Genomic DNA, 18203 nt, shown 5'->3' with positions numbered 1-18203 from the left:
TGTGTTCCGCAAAAAATCTACACAGCTCGAGTGACAATTAGTCTAAATATAACAAATTTAAAAATGTCATCTAATAGTTGGAACTTTTCCAAAACACCACATATATTTTGTTCTAAAAGATAGTAGAGTTAGTACTACTTTAAGAGATCGTAGATATTATAATATTATTATTACTTTTTTACTACGTTGTTGTTACGATTGGATTTTTATGATAGTTTTTTTGTCCCATGTTTAGTACGAACAAATGAATCACAAATTTAATGATAAATTTATGATGCACAAAAATCATGACGGATCATCTATTTCTATAACATAAATATCCGTCATAATTATGACGGGTTAAGTTTTCATCATAAGAAATTGACTTTTTTATTTTGCTGGATTTTGATAGTCATAAGTTGGCAGATTTTGTCTCAAGCATTGTTTGGATTGAGGGATTATGGAGGAACAAAATCCATGAATTTTGAGCAATACATAAATTTTACCGAAATCCATAATTTGGTATTAAAAAATGACATGACATGACAATTTATGGATTTTTAAATTCTCTCATTCTCTAAAATCTCTCATTTAAATTTCCACATAAGAGGTGAAAAAGTTAAAATCCAAATTTTTTTTATCAATGATGGATTGTGCTAACATTTGATTATTGCAAATATATCACTATGAATACATGGATTTTATATAAATTCTAAAAGACGGAATCTATAAATTCATGGATTTCACATTTCATTGATTCCATTAATTTTAAAAATACTCAATTTAAACGGTATTTGAGTATTTTTAATCTTTGATGAATGTTTTTAAAGATCTTTAATAGTGAATAATATTTTTGTCATATTTGAATTATAAACACCTAACTTGTTTAATTTGCCTTACAATATCTTCATGTGTCTGAAGAAATGGATTCATGCAAACGTGTAAAACTGGACAAAGTTAATTTTTCCTTGATAATTTGTCTAAAATTTGTTTCATTAACGAATCTTTTCTACTTTTGACATTACATGAAAGCCAAAGGTTAATCATAACTTTTCACCGAAAATTATCATGCCCCATCTTGCATGCATATCAAAATTGAGAAACAAAAAGATACATCGGGTTAATCGCAAATTAATAAACAAAATTTATCCTGATTTGCAATTAAAATACGAATTTTAAATTTGATAGATTGGTACATCAATTTTTATTTTTTAATAAATTGGCACACCGAACTAGAAAAACACTAACGTATTTAGGTGATCCTTGGTGGTGTTGCATGACTGGTCGGTGTACCAATTTGCCAAAAAACTGAAAGTTGGTGTACCTATTTGCCAAATTCAAAAAAATTTGTTGTAATTATAAATCAAGTAAAGTTCGTACATTAATTTACAGTTAATCCTAGTAAATATAATTTTTTTTTGTCAAAAGATAGATCCTAGTAAATATAATTTTTTTTTTCAAGATAGATTCATATATGAGATTAAAGTACAAGATGAAAGTTATACACAACCAACCATATAAACTTTCAAAACTCTAATCTACCAACAAAATATATATGGAGCTATAAAAAAAACAAGCAAAAGATTAATCGAAAAGGAGTAAATCAAGCCGAATTCCGTAAAACTTAAACACGGCGCTTTGTCCGAGACGCGGGGTATTAATTCATCAAACCCATTCGATTATACCGTGAAACCGCTTGCTTCTTAGCCTCCATCCGCATCTTCAATATGAATCCAACAAGATAGATCTAAAAATAACATTAGAAAGCACTAACACATAATTTAAATCAAAGACAAACAAGAAAAAGACTTCTAATTAAGACCTCAATTTTAGAATTTGAAAAAACCACTAAATAAAATTAAAAAGTTGTTTACAACCCCAAAAAAAACCACTTTCTCTAAGAAAATAGTTTTTTCAAAAGACCAAAATCAAGAATTTTATTTTTCTTCTTTTTAAGTTGAAGATCTTAAAACCGCTTAAGGAACCCAACAACCTTAATCGGGTTAAAGATCATTCCAACCATTTAAGAGGAAAGAAACTCATAACTCTAGATATTTGAAGAAAGCACAAGTAAAAAATTAGAAGGTGGTTTTCCATCCCCTAAAAATCACTTTCTTTAAAGAATTGTTCCTTCAAATCACTAGATTATGAAAGATCTACAAATAAGAAGGCTTGTTGTAAAAATAAACTAACTAAAATTTATTAAGAAGTGAAGGTGAAAAAAGAAAAAGGAGTGGAGGAGGTGGTTTTCCGGCCAAAAGCCAAAACCACCTCCTCAAAACAATGGTTTTTAGTTTTGTGTTTTTAGAGAGAAGGGAGAGAATTTTTTTTTGAGAGAGAAGTTAGAATCATCTAGTAAATATAATTGATTCTCAAAGTTATTATTTTTTTATTTTCTTTTAGTAATCAAATTTTGATATATTCTATTCTAATTATTAAATTTTAGTTTTATTTTAATGGTTTTTACACTAAAATTGCATGACAGCCTATTTTTGCTTAAAAATACGTATACAGTAATATTTTTTAGTTGATTTTCATCAGAAAACTTACTATATATACATAAATCAGTGTATATATAAATAAACATATCAATTTTTTTTATTTTATGTATTTTGAGACTTTTTCACATTGAGTTAGTGAGAAATTTACGAATTTTGGTGCAAATGGGCTGTAATTGATTGATATGTTTTATGATAGAATAAAAATTTATTTCGCCAAGATTGATTTGTACCTTACTTTGTGAATGATGATTCATAACTTTATAAAAGAGACCTTCAATCATTTTCCTGAATGAATCATGTTTCTGCAACTAGATACTAAATCGAGCAGGTCACTTAGCAATGTAATGCCTTAATTTTGCAAAGTTGTAATTCATGTCACTAGTAATTTTAGTTTTTTTTTCTTTCTACAATTTACGGATGTAGTCAATTTAATGAAAATGTGTTCAGCCCCCATATTAACTGAATTGAAGTAGTGAGAGAGATTTCTCTAAAAAATGTCTCTATTTTTCACTATTAACGTACGGTCTATCATAAAAGTTTTTAAAATCTGTCCAAGAACTTCTCAATTTCAGTGCTTCTATTCCTTTTGCTTCCTACCTCGTAATATAAAAAACACACTTATATCACGGTTGTTGCAGTTTCTCTCTTTAGATTTTCTCAATAGAATTTCTCCTTACTACTCTATTTTTCTCTCTGTTTACGGATACTAAACTTCTTATGTCGCATGGCCCGGGGCTAAGGTAATTCAAGTGGGAGAGCCGTGCTATGGGTGATCTTGTTGCACGGTTCATTGAGTTATTCCAATATTACAGAAAGGGTACTAAGATTCAAATCGTTAAAATATAGTCATTAAGTTATCGAGTTATTTCACAGATGTCACTCGAGGCAACACGCACTAAACGTTTTGCGTTTTGTCCTACGTGGCATGCCATAAAAAGGTGTATAATTCAATATCTTTTTTGACAAATAACTCAGTATCCGTTTTGTAATTTACGATAAACTTAATGATCTATTTTTAAGACGATGATCTCCCTGAAAAATAATTCAATAATTAGTGACTGTTTTTTTTTAACTTCGAATCTTATTATTCTTTCTGTAATTTTGAAATAACCCACTGACCCAAAAAATTTAATATTCGTTTTATACTTATTCTCAGGGGCGGACCTAAGAAGAGCATAAGGTGGGCAATTGCCCACCTTATAATTTTAAATCTCTTGAAAAATAATATTCTTATATAATCAAATAATATAATTTACAACCCAAGGTGCAGGTGAGTTGATAAGACGCTCTCCTGATTTAAGTGAGGTCGAGAGTTTGAACCGTTCTCTTGTATGCAGCCGTTTAAAATTTGGGGTCAGAGTTTTCCCTCCCGTAAGGGACCTAACCGGCTTGAATGGGGATTAGTCTGAATGTAAAAGGCTCAAAGGTGTTGTCTCATAATTAAGACCCGTTCAGAACACCTTATGGAATTACTAAAAAAATAGTTTTGCCACCTTAAAATTTATACTTTAGCGCTTTAGATTTTATAGTTTGCTAATTTTGTCCATCTTATTTACTTTTTATATAGTTTTGCATACCTTATAAAAAAAAATCCTAGATCTGCCACTACCTGTTCTCTACTCCACCGACTGTTTTTGGATCCACCGTTGTATGTCACATCATCACCTTCTATAACCATGAAGGAAATTATTCAACCAATAAATTTTACTGATAATGACAGAACCAGCCTCAGTTTTGCATGTTGATGAAGATGATCAGCCAGTGCTTAAAAGACATGTCTTGGTCGGCAAATTGCTAATTTCGAAAAGATTCAATCTGACTTATATCTGTAATGAAGATTGAGAAACGTTGACTGTAAAAGAATATTCATATTGATCGTGTGGATGATAGTTTATACTCATTCGATTTTCAATCTTTAGAGGATTATAAGTTTGTTCTTACTGAGAGACAATAGATTATAATAAATCAACTTATCATATCTATTCATAATTAAAATATTCATTATTAAGGCGGTCTTCTGACTTAAGTGAGATTGGGGGTTCGAACCGTACTCATATATGCAGTCCTTTAAAATTTAGGTCAGAATTTTACCTCCTGTAAGAAATATATCTGGTTCGAGTGAAGATTAATCTGAATGTGGAAGTTTAGAGGCTAGTTGAAATCCGTTCAGAATATATCATGTTCATTAAAAAAACAAAAATTCATTATTAACAAAAAACAATTATGGAAAAGTCAACCACGCACGAAACACACGCTATGAAATTAAATATAATGCCCATGAATTTCCCATTTTTATGGGCGATGTTGCTCCTTTTTTTCACCCTTTTAATAAAAGATATATTAAAAAAAACACCACTCCATGCTCCAGGTGGGCATTTACATTGCATGTTCATGCTTTTTAACTTTTTAATTTTATTTTGGAAAGGGGGTGATGAAATCTCTAGCTATACTAAAGAATAATATAGTTGGGTTTCAATCATTAAAAAAGAAATTAATAGTGATAAAGAAAAAGCTAAAAGAAGACTGATTTAGAGTAAATCCCACTCACAAAATTATCAATACTTGTGTATGTTATCTAATGTAAACACAAAAATGACTACCTAATTTTCATGTTTTTAAATCTTTTTGCACCACTAATTTTGTTTGGCTTAATCACCAAAAAATGCCAAACCTATACGTTTTGTGTCAATTATAGCCAAACCTTTAAAAATCACCAGATTTAGCCAAACCTTATATGTTCTGTTTCTTTTTTAGCCATTTTTGAATCGAACCGGTTTTTCTGACACCGTGTCGTCCACGTCACCGCCAACTAAGAAATTGGCTGACATGTCAGCTGGAATATTTAAATAAAGTTTGGATATAACTGACAAAAAAAAAATAGGTTTGATATTTTTTGAGTGAATAAACCTAATTTTAAATTCAAGCCAATTTTTAAGTTTAATAATTAGTAAATTAATTATATCATTTATGAAATTTATATATATTTAAAAATAATTAATATTTTCTATTTAATACTAATTATTAGAATTATTTATTAGAATTATTTAAATTTAGTAAAAAAATAAATTAATTTTAATTAGCGTTAAATAAAAATATTATTTTTTAAATATATATGAATTTTATTATAATATAATTAATCATTTAATTATTTAATTTTAAAATTAGTTTTATTCACCAAAAAAATACCAAACCTATGCATTCTGTGTCAATTATAGCCAAACCTTATTTAAATATTTCAGTTGTCATGCCAGCCAATTGCTTAGTTGGCGGTGACGTGGACGACACGGTGTCATAAAAACCGGTTCGATTCAAAAATGGCTAAAAAAGAAATAGAACATATAAGGTTTGGCTAAATCTGGTGATTTTTAAAGGTTTGGCTATAATTGACACAAGACGTATAGTTTTGGCATTTTTTGGTGATTAAGCCATTTTGTTTTGATTTGGAACTAGTGTTTTGGATTTTTAATCCAGTTCGAAACTGAACTGGAATTTGATTTTTTTTTAATAAATCGATTTTATATGATAAGACATAAACAAATTTAAATTGAACTGAACCGAATAATTTTCTTCAATTGATTTTTCGATTCGGTTAATTTTTGAAGTTCAACCAAATCAAAGAAAAAAATTATAATGTCAAATTGAACAGCACTAAACTAAATTTTTATTTTATTTGTAAAACCGAACATACTACAATTATTGTTTGATCAAGCGCTTACTACTAGTCTGGACCAATTAGTCACGATTCTTTTTATTTAATTGTTTTCGATTCAAACATCATTGATTCGACCGTGATTTGACCTAATTTAGTCTCTGCCACACAATTGATGTCAATTACCTGACTTAAAAATTCCCCCTTTAACACTTATACTCGCTAAAAATCGAACTCATAACGTTAACTCTAATACCAATTGTTGGATTCTTGGTTAAACAAAATGTTGGATTAAGTGTTTATCACTGGACCAAAAATTATTGTTGTTAGTTAGAGTTTTTATTTATTTATTTATTTAAGAGTATTCAACATAAATATTAGGATTAATATCATAAAAGTTCACCAATTTTACACGTTTTTTCATTTTAATCACGCATTTTAAATTTTCTCATTTTCATGCACGAACTACCACTTTTTCTCAAATTCATGCACGGTGCTGAGGTGTAACGGCTCCATTGGTGTAATTCGCTGAGGTGGAGGTCATTTTACACTAATGAATGAGTGTCACATCAGCATCGTGCATGAATTTGAGAAAAAGTGGCAATTCGTGCATGAAAATAAGAAAATTTAAACTGCGTGATTAAAACGAGAAAACGTGTAAAGTTCGTGATTTTTTTTTACATTAACTCTAAATATTTATGATTTAATTGTGACTCGATCCAATTTAGTCTCCGTCATGAGACAACTATTTGACGCAATAATTATAAAAAGTTAAAAAATATTCAATCGAACTGAATAAGCTAGTTTTTAATATATTTTTTGGAATTTGAGTATTTGTTTGAAAAGTGTAAATATTTTGAAAAAACTCCAAGAGCTTGTTTGTATTTTTTATCTAATATTTGTCATGGTGACAAATAGATAGCATGCCATGCCATCGCCATGTCAATTCTGACGTGCTTTTAGTGGATGAACATTTTTGGCCAAACACATATTTAGGTCCCTGCACTATTACTCTTTTCCAACTTAAGTCCCTGAACTATAAAACGTTCAAAATAAGTCCCTACACTATCAAAAACATCTATTTTAAGTCCCTATCATTGCGCAAGTTAACGGAATGTGGATGACGTTAACAATTACATATCAAAAATGCTATTTTGGTCCCTGCACTATCATTTTTTTCCAAATTGAGTCCTTACACTATTAGAAACATCAATTTTAAGTCTTTTTTATCACATAATTTAAATAATATTAATAAAAAATTTATTTTATTTTCTTTTTTAATGTTATTAAATTTTTTTAGCATTTCCAAAGCTAGAATCATCTCCGACCATTAATAAATTTTTTTCATTTTAATTTAAAATTTTAATTATTTAAAATTATATAAATAAAAATAATTTTTATTTTTTACAATTAATTTTTTATTTTTATAAAAAATTAAATATATTAAAAAACTGTTCGTCTACCTCGCAATCTTGAAAATATCATATTTTAAAAAATATTTATTTTAATTTAAATAAATAAATTTATTTTGAATTAATTAATTTTGAGCAATTAAAAATTTAAGTTAGATTTATAGTGCAAGGACTCAAATGGCAAAAAAATTATAGTGTAGGGACTTAAAATATTAATTTTATAAATTTTAACTACAACCAATCTCAGAGTCAAGCGTTTGTATCTCACTCTCTAACGGAATGGCACGGAGGGACTTAAATCAGAGACTTTTAATAGTGTAGGGACTTATTTTAAATGTTTTATAGTTCAGGGACTTAAGTTGGAAAAAAATGATAGTGCAGGGACCCAAATATGTGTTTGGCCAACATTTTTGATAAAAAACATGTGTTCCAAGATAATATGAATACCTTCAAAAGGTTTGGATATAAGTGAAACTTTCGGCAAATGTTTGACCTTTTTTGATCATTTGACTTAAAATATAATATAATTTTTTTATTTTGAAGTTAAATTAAATTAAAAGTTAAATTTTTTATTAGGTAAACTAAATTAAATTATCTATCTAATTATTAATTTTAGTTTGATTTTTACACACGTTTTAACTATAAAAGAGAGAAATTTAAGGGTTTTATGAATGTGAATGCACTTTAGATTTTGTTGAAGCCGAATTTTCTCACTTTGAATTGTATGTTCAGTGAAGTTGATAGAAAAATGACCCCTAAATTCTTTGGGACATTGACATGTGGCTTACCATGATCCAGAAATTGTGCCATAGAAGACCATATGAATGGCTTCCAAAGGTCAATAATTAGAATAAGAATAAAAGTTGGATCAATTTATTATTTAAGTAATTACTACTATTTAGTGATAGAATGAATGTTTGCTTCTCACTATAGCAATTTGTATATATGCCAATAATTCAATTCACTGTAATTTTATTACCTAAGAAAGGGTATTTTTAAAGCAAGTGAAGAAGTTAGAAAATGAAATAAACGGAATAATTATCGTGCCTTTTGTTTTATTAATTTTTGAGGAAGGGAAAAGGAAAAGTATTGTTGTAGCTATTATTTAGTTTAGAAAATTTATCATGATTTTGATTATATTAAAACACTATTAAATGAATATGATAATTTTGTTAGTCCTAAAAAGAAAGATTTCCATTTTTGTTTTCTTTTCTGCTTTAAATTTGTGAAATAAAATATAAAAAATAATGAGTAAAGCATCAAATTGGTACCTCAACTTGTAACTCAAAGTCATATAATTCACTTTCAACCATTTTGATCAATAAAAGCTAAAACATACAATACGAACAAGTTCAAGGATCGGGATGACCTATCTTTGTCTTTAATTGACCCCTCAATTAATTATCAAGGCTAAAAGTGATTCATTTAATCCCAAATTACAAGTTCAGAGATTGAATTTACCCTTTACCCTAAAAATCAAGAAAGATGGATGGCCTTGATAAAGAATTGTGACTTTTTTTTCCTTTCATGTATTTGGGGCTTAAATTTACCCATGCTCCCCGACTTTGGAGCCTTGCATCACCACCGTCCTTAAGAATCAATTTCGGTTCAAAAACTCCCCGAGTTTTGATTTCAAAATCACTACTATCCCAGCCGTCAATTTTTCCCTAACACCATTAACATCGGCTGATGTGTCATGTAAAAAAATAAAAAACAATTATCAATCACCCTACACATCGTCTGCCATGGCAGCAAAACACCATAAAATTAAAAAGTCCCAAAATACCCTTATATCAAAAAGCAACTAAAATAATTTTAAAAAAGTAACCATTTCTTTGATGATATTAAATGGAGACATAATAGTAAACTTTGTATTTTCTTCTCCTTAGCTTTTGCTGTCTAAAACATTTCATCTAAATGAAGGCTCCTTGCTGTTTTAATTCATTAAATGTCCATCTAAAAGTGCATATTTCAATTTTAACTTCTGTTCACAAACCTCATCTTCTCCTAGAGGCTCTGGTAAACATTTCTCTGATGTTTTGAGATTCGGTCTCAACTTTAGCCTTTTTACCTCTTTGGCTGGTTCTCTTAGTTTTGCTGTCACTTTTATCCTTTTCCTGATTAAGACAATTAAGGAACCATTAATCAGGAGAGAATCACATTAAGAGTGATACTGAAGCACATGAAGTTACAAGCCGCTAATACCAAGCTCATCACATTATCCACATTTCATCGCAAATTACGCAATGTCTATTTCCCACCTTTATACAAGATTGCATCTTTTTATCAAAAAAATTGGTTGAGTATATCTGCAACTAAAACTTAAAACAATGCAGGATGAGACATGTAACTGCTCGATTATGAGCAAGCATTACTGTACAAATGCAACTAGGGACAATAAGAAACATGTTCTTCAATATGAACCTTACTATACCAAAAACAAGAATAAATGCTTAATTATAAAGTTAATTAAGAAAATTGAAGGGCCTTATGTTTGTTGGTCCATACCGGCATGAAATTTCCAGATGCTGGGTTATTTTCAGTCAATGAAGTTTCGGCATTTGATACTTTTTTAGTTGCCTCCGGTAAATTCAATCTGCATCCAACTTCAATTTTTAGATACAGAAAAGCCACTGAAACATGCATATATATATAAAGTAATCAATTCTTGCAAAAATTAGGACCGTACTGCAAATGATTGCACAAAAGCTTCAACCATGGCTCATCCTTCAAGTACTCTCCTAATATCGCAACAGCATCAGCTACTGCACAAGTAAAGCAGATATATATTAATCACAATCGACAAACAAAATATGTTTGATAACTTAGACACTACAGTTTCCGTTTTCATTTTATTTTCTTCTAAAACAGCGCTACCTCTTACTGTAATTGTCCTCTTTAAACTCGGGTTTTTCTTTTTTTTCCTGCTGCTATATTGATATAGAGCACAACATGCCAAGCAGTTAGTCACAAGAACACAATGTTCCTTGCTCATTGATCAATACATGCATGATGCATCAAAAAAGTACTTGATACGTTATCAAATTTGTGTAAATCTTAACCTTAATCCATCGAATGAACCACAAAATTGTCCCCTTACCGAAAAGTGCAAGACCCTTGCAAATACGGTAGGCATTCAAAACATTATCCCAGACAGAACTAGATTCTGTCTACAATTTCAATCATCAAACCTCTCAACAAGAAGAAGAAATTTGGATCCTAAAATTCCTTATAAAATTGACCTATTTGAAGATTCAGCAATCCTTGTTGTTTCCATGTCCAGACGTTGTGTAGAAAACATTTACATGTGATTGCTTTAGCAGACAAAAAAATGAGATGAATAACAGTCTCCTGAACCATGTCCTAAACCTATTCAACATAGACCACATGAAGCCATCTTTATTTCCTCCAAAGACACTGAAGGCTGAAAAAAGTATCAATCAAACAACATTCCTTGCAGCTAAAATTCTGGGCCTTAAGAAATGACCTAACAGAGCCTCACGACTATGCATACTTCACTTGTCTACTGAACTAAATGCCTAACAAGCAGTGATACAAATTCAAGGGTTTATCCAAAAGGGAGGCAACAAAATTCGAGCTTTATGTCCTGCAATTACATAAAAGTGTTTTGACAAGGAAGATTGTCATCATCAAAACTCGTTTTTGCTTCTTTTTATATTTGTCAACTTTTCTAAAAACAATTCAAGCTGATGTATAGAACCTTAATACATACTTCTGAAGTAAGAGAAAAAGAAAGCAGAGGGATATGAGTTTTTTTGAGTTACCACCATACAAGTATTGTTCTCATCTTGAGCAGCATAATTTTTGTCCAATGAGGGTAGAGCCTGTTTTAACTGGGAGACCTGCGTTTAGAAATGCTCGAGAACGTTAGACGCCATTTAAAACCTTGAATTTAAACAAGTTATGTGCAGTTCACCTTACATAGGAGTAATGCATGATGTTGGAAATAACATACAGCAATTGCAACACAATAACAGCTATGAAAAATTGATCAAATAAAAATAACTAGTCCGATAATAATAAGTAGATAAGAGATCAAGTTATACTTCCTGCCTTCTACAATAATTAAGCATGCTCTACGACATAAAATAATATAAGTCTAGGGACAGATTTGTTTTACATAACTAAGGCTCTATGGTAAGATTTTTTGCAGCAAGTTAAATCCAAGCAGATAAAGACAGACCTTACAGAGCAACCAAGCAAAAGCCTTTGAATCATCAAGACGGAAAAACTTTGAGGAGCCAATTTCTGCATAGAAAGATAGAAACAGAGAAAATAAGAGAAAGAAGACTGGTGTCATTAAACAACATCCACATAACACAATGTTAGGAAGTATAAAAAACATTGCCACGTTAAGTTACTGCTTCCAATATGAAGTACGATCCTTATATGTTCACAAAATGTTGGACAATATTCTCTTAAGAAATTAAAATTTTCCATGCATTGCTTGAGGCCTGAGCATCGTGGAATCATTATCTGTGAACATATATAAAGCCACTTCAATCTTCCAAAGATAATGCAATCCAACCACTAAAGCATGCATTTTTCTCAGAAGCTGCAAACTTTGACCAGGCATCATATCAGTTCCAATCCAATATGATGTCCTCAAAATAGTACAGCAAGATAAGACAAGAAAACAGACACCTAATTATCCGATCACATGACATATCATCATGGTTGTGATTTGCATTAGAATGACAGAAAAATGGAAAACTTATGGCACATACATTTTGGAATAAACTAACCTTTAATTTCACACACTAGTTGCATAGAGTCGTGTGCGATTGGTATTAAATGATGATATCCAGAATAGTTCTGAATAAAGAGTATCTCATCCAATTGTCTGAACTTCCCAAGGTCATCTCCCTTCTGCGTATCAGCAAAACGAAAAAACAATTGTTTTACCTAAACGATACAAAGAAAGACATTGTAATAAAGACTACCAAATGTACCTTCATTCTGGCTTCCTCAAAAATAGGCAGCAAAACAAAGACAGGATCAACTGGGGTGGCAGAATACAAGCTGCCATCTGAAAAAAGATAAACAAAAATCACATTAGCACAAAATCGCGTAAAACGACAAAATAAAGTAAAATACCTTACCAACGAGGTATAGCTCAAATGATATAAGCGCTCAGCAAGGTGGTACCTTGAGAAACATAATCGCCAAGAAACCAAGAAGTGTAAGGCTGTTTGAAGCAGTGAAGTTCTTGGAGCATTCCATTATTAAGAAGATAGCACGTCTTCTTCCCTGATTTTGGATGTGGGAGTGACAATAAACGTCCTACACCATCTCCACTACCACCTTAGCAACATAACAAACCAGCATTTAAATTTATCAGTATCACCACCCAACCCAACCCAACTATAATTTACCAGCACAAATCACACATTACTTACTAGTAGGACCAATCAAAACACGGGATTCATCCATTATTTCACTACAACAAACAAAATTTTGTTAGGGATGAAATCACAGAGGAACAAGTTTCAATTGAGAGAATTGGGGATTTTGTTTATTTTAGGGTTTTGACATTTTAAATTTGAGATTAGGGGATTTAATGATGTGGCATATTTTTAATCCTATGTGGAGCTTATGTGGCAAATAAATGATTTAAAATTTACCACTCGGGTTTACCACATATTCGTTTTTGTTAACTGAAAGTTGAAAGTTGAAATATATAAAGGGCCTTTTTGGCCTTTTTTCTATATTTAATTAAAGCCCAAACGATGTCGTTTGCTTTTCAAACCTGCAACAACTAAAACCGAGTGGATAGCCATAGCCCTGGCTAATACACTAGTATTGCACATAAACAAAGCAGCGGCTAGTTGAACTGAGTAGCGGTGGTGTAGCACCGGTCCCTTATACTTCTCCGGCGAGGAGGTTCGGCCGACCCTAGGAGTTCTGACTGCAGGTAAGTTTAATCTTCTTCTTCATAGTTTAGCTATGGGTTCAAGACAACTTAGTATAGATAAAAAAAAGATAATAATAAAAGAATACTATGTGCTGGTTGATTTTTGAATGCTATAAAGAATAGCTTAGATTTGTGCAGGCTTTATAAAATGGATTTGAGTTTAGGGTTCTTGAAAAAGTTAAATTTAGCTGTTTTGTTCTTTATTTATTAAGGGGAGTTTACTTATAAGCATGTGCAATTGGTTGTATTTTGTACAGTATCATCACTTAAAAGATAAATATAAGCGGCGCCACCATTAAATGGGCTTAGAAATGGAAGAAGACGGATATTCAGCATCGAAGCTGTTTAACCGAGGTTATTCCTACACTTACGATGACCTTATCTTCCTTCCGGGCTTTATCGACTTCTCGACCGAAGCAGTTTCCCTTTGTACTAAGCTTTCGAAGAATGTTCCTCTTCATATTCCTTGTGTTTCTTCTCCTATGGACACTGTTACCGAGTCTTACATGGCTTCCGCTATGGCCGCTCTCGGTGGTATTGGGATTATTCACTCTAATCTTTCTCCTTCTCTCCAAGCTCAGTTGGTTACTTCCGCTAAGTCACGGCGTGTTCCTCTTTTATCAAGTCCTGTTTTCAGCTCTCCTGATTCCAGGATCACCCATCACTTTGAAGATCCCACTCGACCCTGTGTTTTAGTTACTCAGTCAGGTACTTTATCATCTTTTTATTATTATTTGAAAGAATTCAATTTATAGAGTAGCTAAATGAATTCAATTTTATTGGGACTCAGGTACTGCTGACTCCAAGCTCATAGGCTATGTACTCAAGTCTGATTGGATGGGTTTAACTGATAAAGAAACTAAATTGATGGATTTTATGCATACCACCGATGACCCTAATGTTTGTGTTCCTTGGAGTTATGAGCTCCACGACATTGATGCCTTTCTCAAACAAGAAAGCCGAGATTTTGCCATTCTTCAGAAGGAAGGAGGAGAGGCAGTGGATGTCATTTCCAAGGAAGAAGTCGAGAGGGTCAAAGGATATCCCAAGTTGACCAAGGGATCCGTGGGTTCTGATGGCAAGTGGATGGTCGGGGCCTCTATTGGGACCAGGGAATCTGATAAGGAGAGATTGGAGCATTTGGTTAAAGCCGGGGTAAACGCCGTGATATTGGATAGTTCACAAGGCAACTCCATTTATCAAATTGAAATGATTAAGTATATTAAGTCAACATATTCTGAGTTGGATGTAATTGGTGGTAATGTGGTGACTGTAAATCAAGCACAAAATCTGATCAAGTCAGGCGTAGATGGATTGAGAGTTGGAATGGGGTCTGGCTCTATTTGCACCACCCAGGAGGTTTGTGCAGTTGGTAGAGGACAGGTAAACAATCAAGTTTCTCTGTTTCTCATTACATATTATTTTAGTTTTTATAGTTGAGATGTATAGATGATAGTGAAGAGCTAAAACTATAATTATTGTGATGCCTCTAGCAGACTCATGCATCCTTGTATTTTATAAACAGTCTTATTTAGCCTCCAGTGTTAAACAAAGTAAAATATTAATCTAGTTAGGAAATAATACCATGTCAAGTAAATATTACTTAGGACTGGTAGAATTATGCATGTAATTAAACAACCGTATTCTGCTGTGCTATACTTGTATGAATAAAAAGAACAGCAAGTGTAGTTAATTTTTACAGAAATTGCCCTGAAAGTAGAAAGCAACAACTAAAATAACAGTTTTTCATATTTATTTCTGAGGAAAAAAATGGAAATATCAAGGGGTTTGAGTTCACATTTCTGTTGAGAAACATGGCTCAAAATTGTTTTGGTTGTATTTAAACTTTTCAGGCTACTGCAGTGTACAAGGTTTCATCTGTAGCGGCACAGAGTGGTGTTCCTGTCATTGCCGATGGCGGCATTTCAAATTCAGGTCATATTGTCAAGGCTTTGTCACTGGGTGCATCTACTGTAATGATGGGAGGGTTTTTAGCAGGAAGCACTGAAGCCCCCGGGGCCTATGTGTGTCAGGTAATCTATTGCTTTGGCATCCAACTATTTTTCCTTCTTATGGTTTTCAAGCATACCACTTTTTTTGGGTAATTTCATTAGCTCATTCTCATTTTTGGGATAATTTCATTAGCTCATCCACTTGAGGAAATTGCTTCTTTTTAAACTGTTTTAAACTTTAGTTGGGTTGAACCTTTATTTTAGACATATTTATATCCTTTTCTTTTTTAAGCAGCGTGCTATTTCGTAACCCTCTTCTAAATCTGTGTACTTAATTTTCAATTTTATTTTCCTTGGATAGGCGTGTTGGATCGCATGGCTACCTTTGTTCATGGGGATAATGGGAACTTTTTTTACCTATTGAAATAACGGATATAATCAAATGCTTTGAAGGTTTTCTTTAGTATACATGTTTTCCTTTTCAACATGTGGATCATATTATATAGCAAAATTGAATTATATTTTCCCCATGTAATAATACATTAATAACTTACCGAAGTGATACATTAATATCTATAATGCAAGTTGGAGTTGAATTGATTTGGAAAATATTGGTTTATACAAGATTTAATAACCTTAGTTTTGCAGGGATTATTAATGAGTTGTTGCTAGTTATTTGGGTGAATTTACTGTCAGTCAATTTTTTTTTTTTTTTGTTTCTTATGTTTTTCAAGCATGCCACTGTTGATAATGAATTTGTAAAAGCAGAATGGTCGTCGGATAAAAACATATCGGGGCATGGGGTCTCTAGAAGCAATGACAAAAGGAAGTGATCAAAGATACTTGGGAGATACATCTAAGCTAAAGATTGCACAGGGAGTTGTGGGAGCAGTTGCTGATAAGGGGTCAGTGTTGAGGCTTGTACCGTACACCATGCAAGCTGTGAAGCAAGGGTTCCAGGATATTGGTGCTTCTTCTTTGCAGTCCGCTCATGATTTATTAAGATCAAACACTCTGAGGCTTGAGGTATGTCTTTATCCCTGGAGCATTTTTGATTATTGATATTCTGTCTGGTAGTGGTTTCTATGAGAAGTTAAGTTTATCTCTAGTCTCTTCTATACTGCTTATCTGTTAGCATAGAGAGAATGAGTTGATTTTGGCTGTTACAGGTACGAACAGGTGCTGCACAAGTTGAAGGTGGAATACATGGCTTGGTTTCTTATGAGAAGAAAGCTTTTTAAATGCTAAACACTGCTAAAACTCAGCTTCTTTTCTTCTTCTTGTTGAACATCACAGTATTCATCTCCTTTTATCTTCACCAATTTTGACATTTCACAACCACTCTATCCTTGGATACCAATTTTTCCATTTTTACTTCTATTGTTGTTTTCAGCAAATTAGTCAGCACTTCATTTTTAGCAAATTAGTCTCGTTTCTTTTCGTTTTCTTATAATCAAACTAAATTGAATTTGTTGGATTCATCAAAGTAATGACCCTGTTTTAAAGCTATCTTAGCTCTTCGCTGATAAGATAACTTCACAAGATCATAGCAAGAGGTTCTATAATCTGCAGACCCAAAGGCTAACAAATGAGTAGTCGGAAAAGAACTGAACACAGCAGACATTTGCAATGTTCCTGATTGTGCTTATACTATTTTTCTCATTAATGCCCACAGCTTCACAGTACAATCATCACTTCCACTGGCTAATTTTGTTGGATACATTGGAGAAAAGTCTGACAGACCAAGCTCTCCTTCCATGCTCACTGTATTGAAAAATCGCTTGACCAGTATTTGCATCCCATAACTTCATAGCGCCATCATAGTCAGCTGAAGCTAGATAATTACTGATATAGTTGTTCCAGCATATGCAGCTAAGCTTTGGTTTGTTTGACATTTCAATAGCTGGATAATGAATATCAACAGAATCATTTAAGAGTGCATGAAACTCAAATATCTTTATTTTATTTGGTACTCCAGCAGTTGCAAGATAGTCCAAGTCACGGTCAAAACTCGAAGAGCAAATTACATTACTTTTTAAACGAATTAAAAAATATATTTTTTTTCAAAATATTTATTATATATATATATATATTTTTGTATCTTTTTATTCTTTATTTTTTAATTATACTTAATATATAGGTTAATAATTTTTTTATAATAGAAAAAAAAACACTAATAAACATATATACAAAAATATTAGTTAATAATTTTCTAACTTTTAAAATAAAAAAATAAAAAAAAATTGATTTTCAACCGAACTGAACCGAAATTTTTCGGTTCGGTTTGATACCTTATGAACCTTAAGTTCGGTTCAATTTGGTTTTGGATTTTGGATGAATTCGGTGTTCGGTTTATTCGGTTCGGTCAACCAAACTGACCGAAATCACCGAATGCACAGCCCTAATTGTAGCATGTGTTTTTGTGCATAACTATCTTCGCTGAATGAATATTATGGATCATTTTGAATAATTTGATAGTGAAGAGGTGATTTTTCAAGGAACGAACAATAACGTTATGCAAGAAAGCACACAAAGAGAAGAAGATCAAATATTTTATGGTAAATTTAAGAGATCTAATTGCAATGAACCGATGAGTAGGAGAATTTAGATATTTATTTTAATAATAATATTTTTCCATTGTACCTTTCTACATTTTGTAATTTGTAATTGAAGTTTCTAATATTTTTTAAAAAATTATATTTATGGTAATTATTATTCACATATTATTTATTTATATATTTAAAAGTTAAAATAGTTTATAATATCTATTTAATA

The 18203-nt window shown here is 31.6% G+C and overlaps 2 protein-coding genes across 4 annotated transcripts; one reads left to right on the top strand and one right to left on the bottom strand.

Annotated features, from left to right (window-relative positions):
* Positions 1-8836: 8836 nt before the first annotated feature.
* LOC126677993 (uncharacterized) lies at positions 8837-13103 on the bottom strand. 3 transcript variants are annotated; one of them, XM_050372827.2, is made up of 10 exons: positions 12962-13100; positions 12711-12866; positions 12515-12591; positions 12308-12431; positions 11746-11810; positions 11335-11404; positions 10231-10306; positions 10050-10137; positions 9538-9658; positions 8837-9227 (listed from the first exon to the last, which is right to left on the bottom strand). In XM_050372827.2, exons 1-9 carry the CDS (start codon positions 12993-12995, stop codon positions 9539-9541), a joined length of 810 nt encoding a protein of 269 aa, XP_050228784.1. In that variant the 5' UTR covers positions 12996-13100; the 3' UTR covers positions 8837-9227; position 9538. The 3 variants fall into 3 exon arrangements, 2 of the variants coding, with proteins under 2 accessions (XP_050228784.1, XP_050228783.1); XM_050372826.1 differs by lacking the exon at positions 8837-9227 and having other exon boundaries at positions 9352-9658; XR_007640656.2 differs by lacking the exons at positions 8837-9227; positions 9538-9658 and adding an exon at positions 10419-10471 and having other exon boundaries at positions 10101-10137; positions 11327-11404; positions 12962-13103.
* Positions 13104-13340: 237 nt separating this feature from the next.
* Positions 13341-16825, top strand: LOC126677992 (inosine-5'-monophosphate dehydrogenase 2-like). Its single transcript, XM_050372825.2, has 6 exons — positions 13341-13476; positions 13734-14184; positions 14267-14859; positions 15330-15509; positions 16197-16454; positions 16598-16825. Exons 2-6 carry the CDS (start codon positions 13776-13778, stop codon positions 16667-16669), a joined length of 1512 nt encoding a protein of 503 aa, XP_050228782.1. The 5' UTR covers positions 13341-13476; positions 13734-13775; the 3' UTR covers positions 16670-16825.
* Positions 16826-18203: the final 1378 nt, after the last annotated feature.

Source organism: Mercurialis annua, linkage group LG4, assembly GCF_937616625.2.
Source record: "Mercurialis annua linkage group LG4, ddMerAnnu1.2, whole genome shotgun sequence".
Lineage (NCBI taxonomy): Eukaryota > Viridiplantae > Streptophyta > Magnoliopsida > Malpighiales > Euphorbiaceae > Mercurialis > Mercurialis annua.
The sequence above is the reverse complement of the archived record's forward strand: the minus strand, read 5'-3'. Positions and strand labels throughout refer to the sequence as shown.

Excerpts from the sequence above, each read along its gene's own strand:
- LOC126677992 (XM_050372825.2), top strand. The coding sequence starts at position 13,776 with ATGGGCTTAGAAATGGAAGAAGACGGATATTCAGCATCGAAGCTGTTT. Across the intron at positions 14,185-14,266 it reads TGTTTTAGTTACTCAGTCAG|GTACTGCTGACTCCAAGCTC; the intron begins GTACTTTATCAT and ends ATTGGGACTCAG. Across the intron at positions 14,860-15,329 it reads GTGCAGTTGGTAGAGGACAG|GCTACTGCAGTGTACAAGGT; the intron begins GTAAACAATCAA and ends TAAACTTTTCAG.
- LOC126677993 (XM_050372827.2), bottom strand. The coding sequence starts at position 12,995 with ATGGATGAATCCCGTGTTTTGATTGGTCCTACTA. Across the intron at positions 12,592-12,710 it reads TGGCGATTATGTTTCTCAAG|ATGGCAGCTTGTATTCTGCC; the intron begins GTACCACCTTGC and ends ATCTTTTTTCAG. Across the intron at positions 10,138-10,230 it reads CTTTTGTGCAATCATTTGCA|ATTGAATTTACCGGAGGCAA; the intron begins GTACGGTCCTAA and ends AGTTGGATGCAG.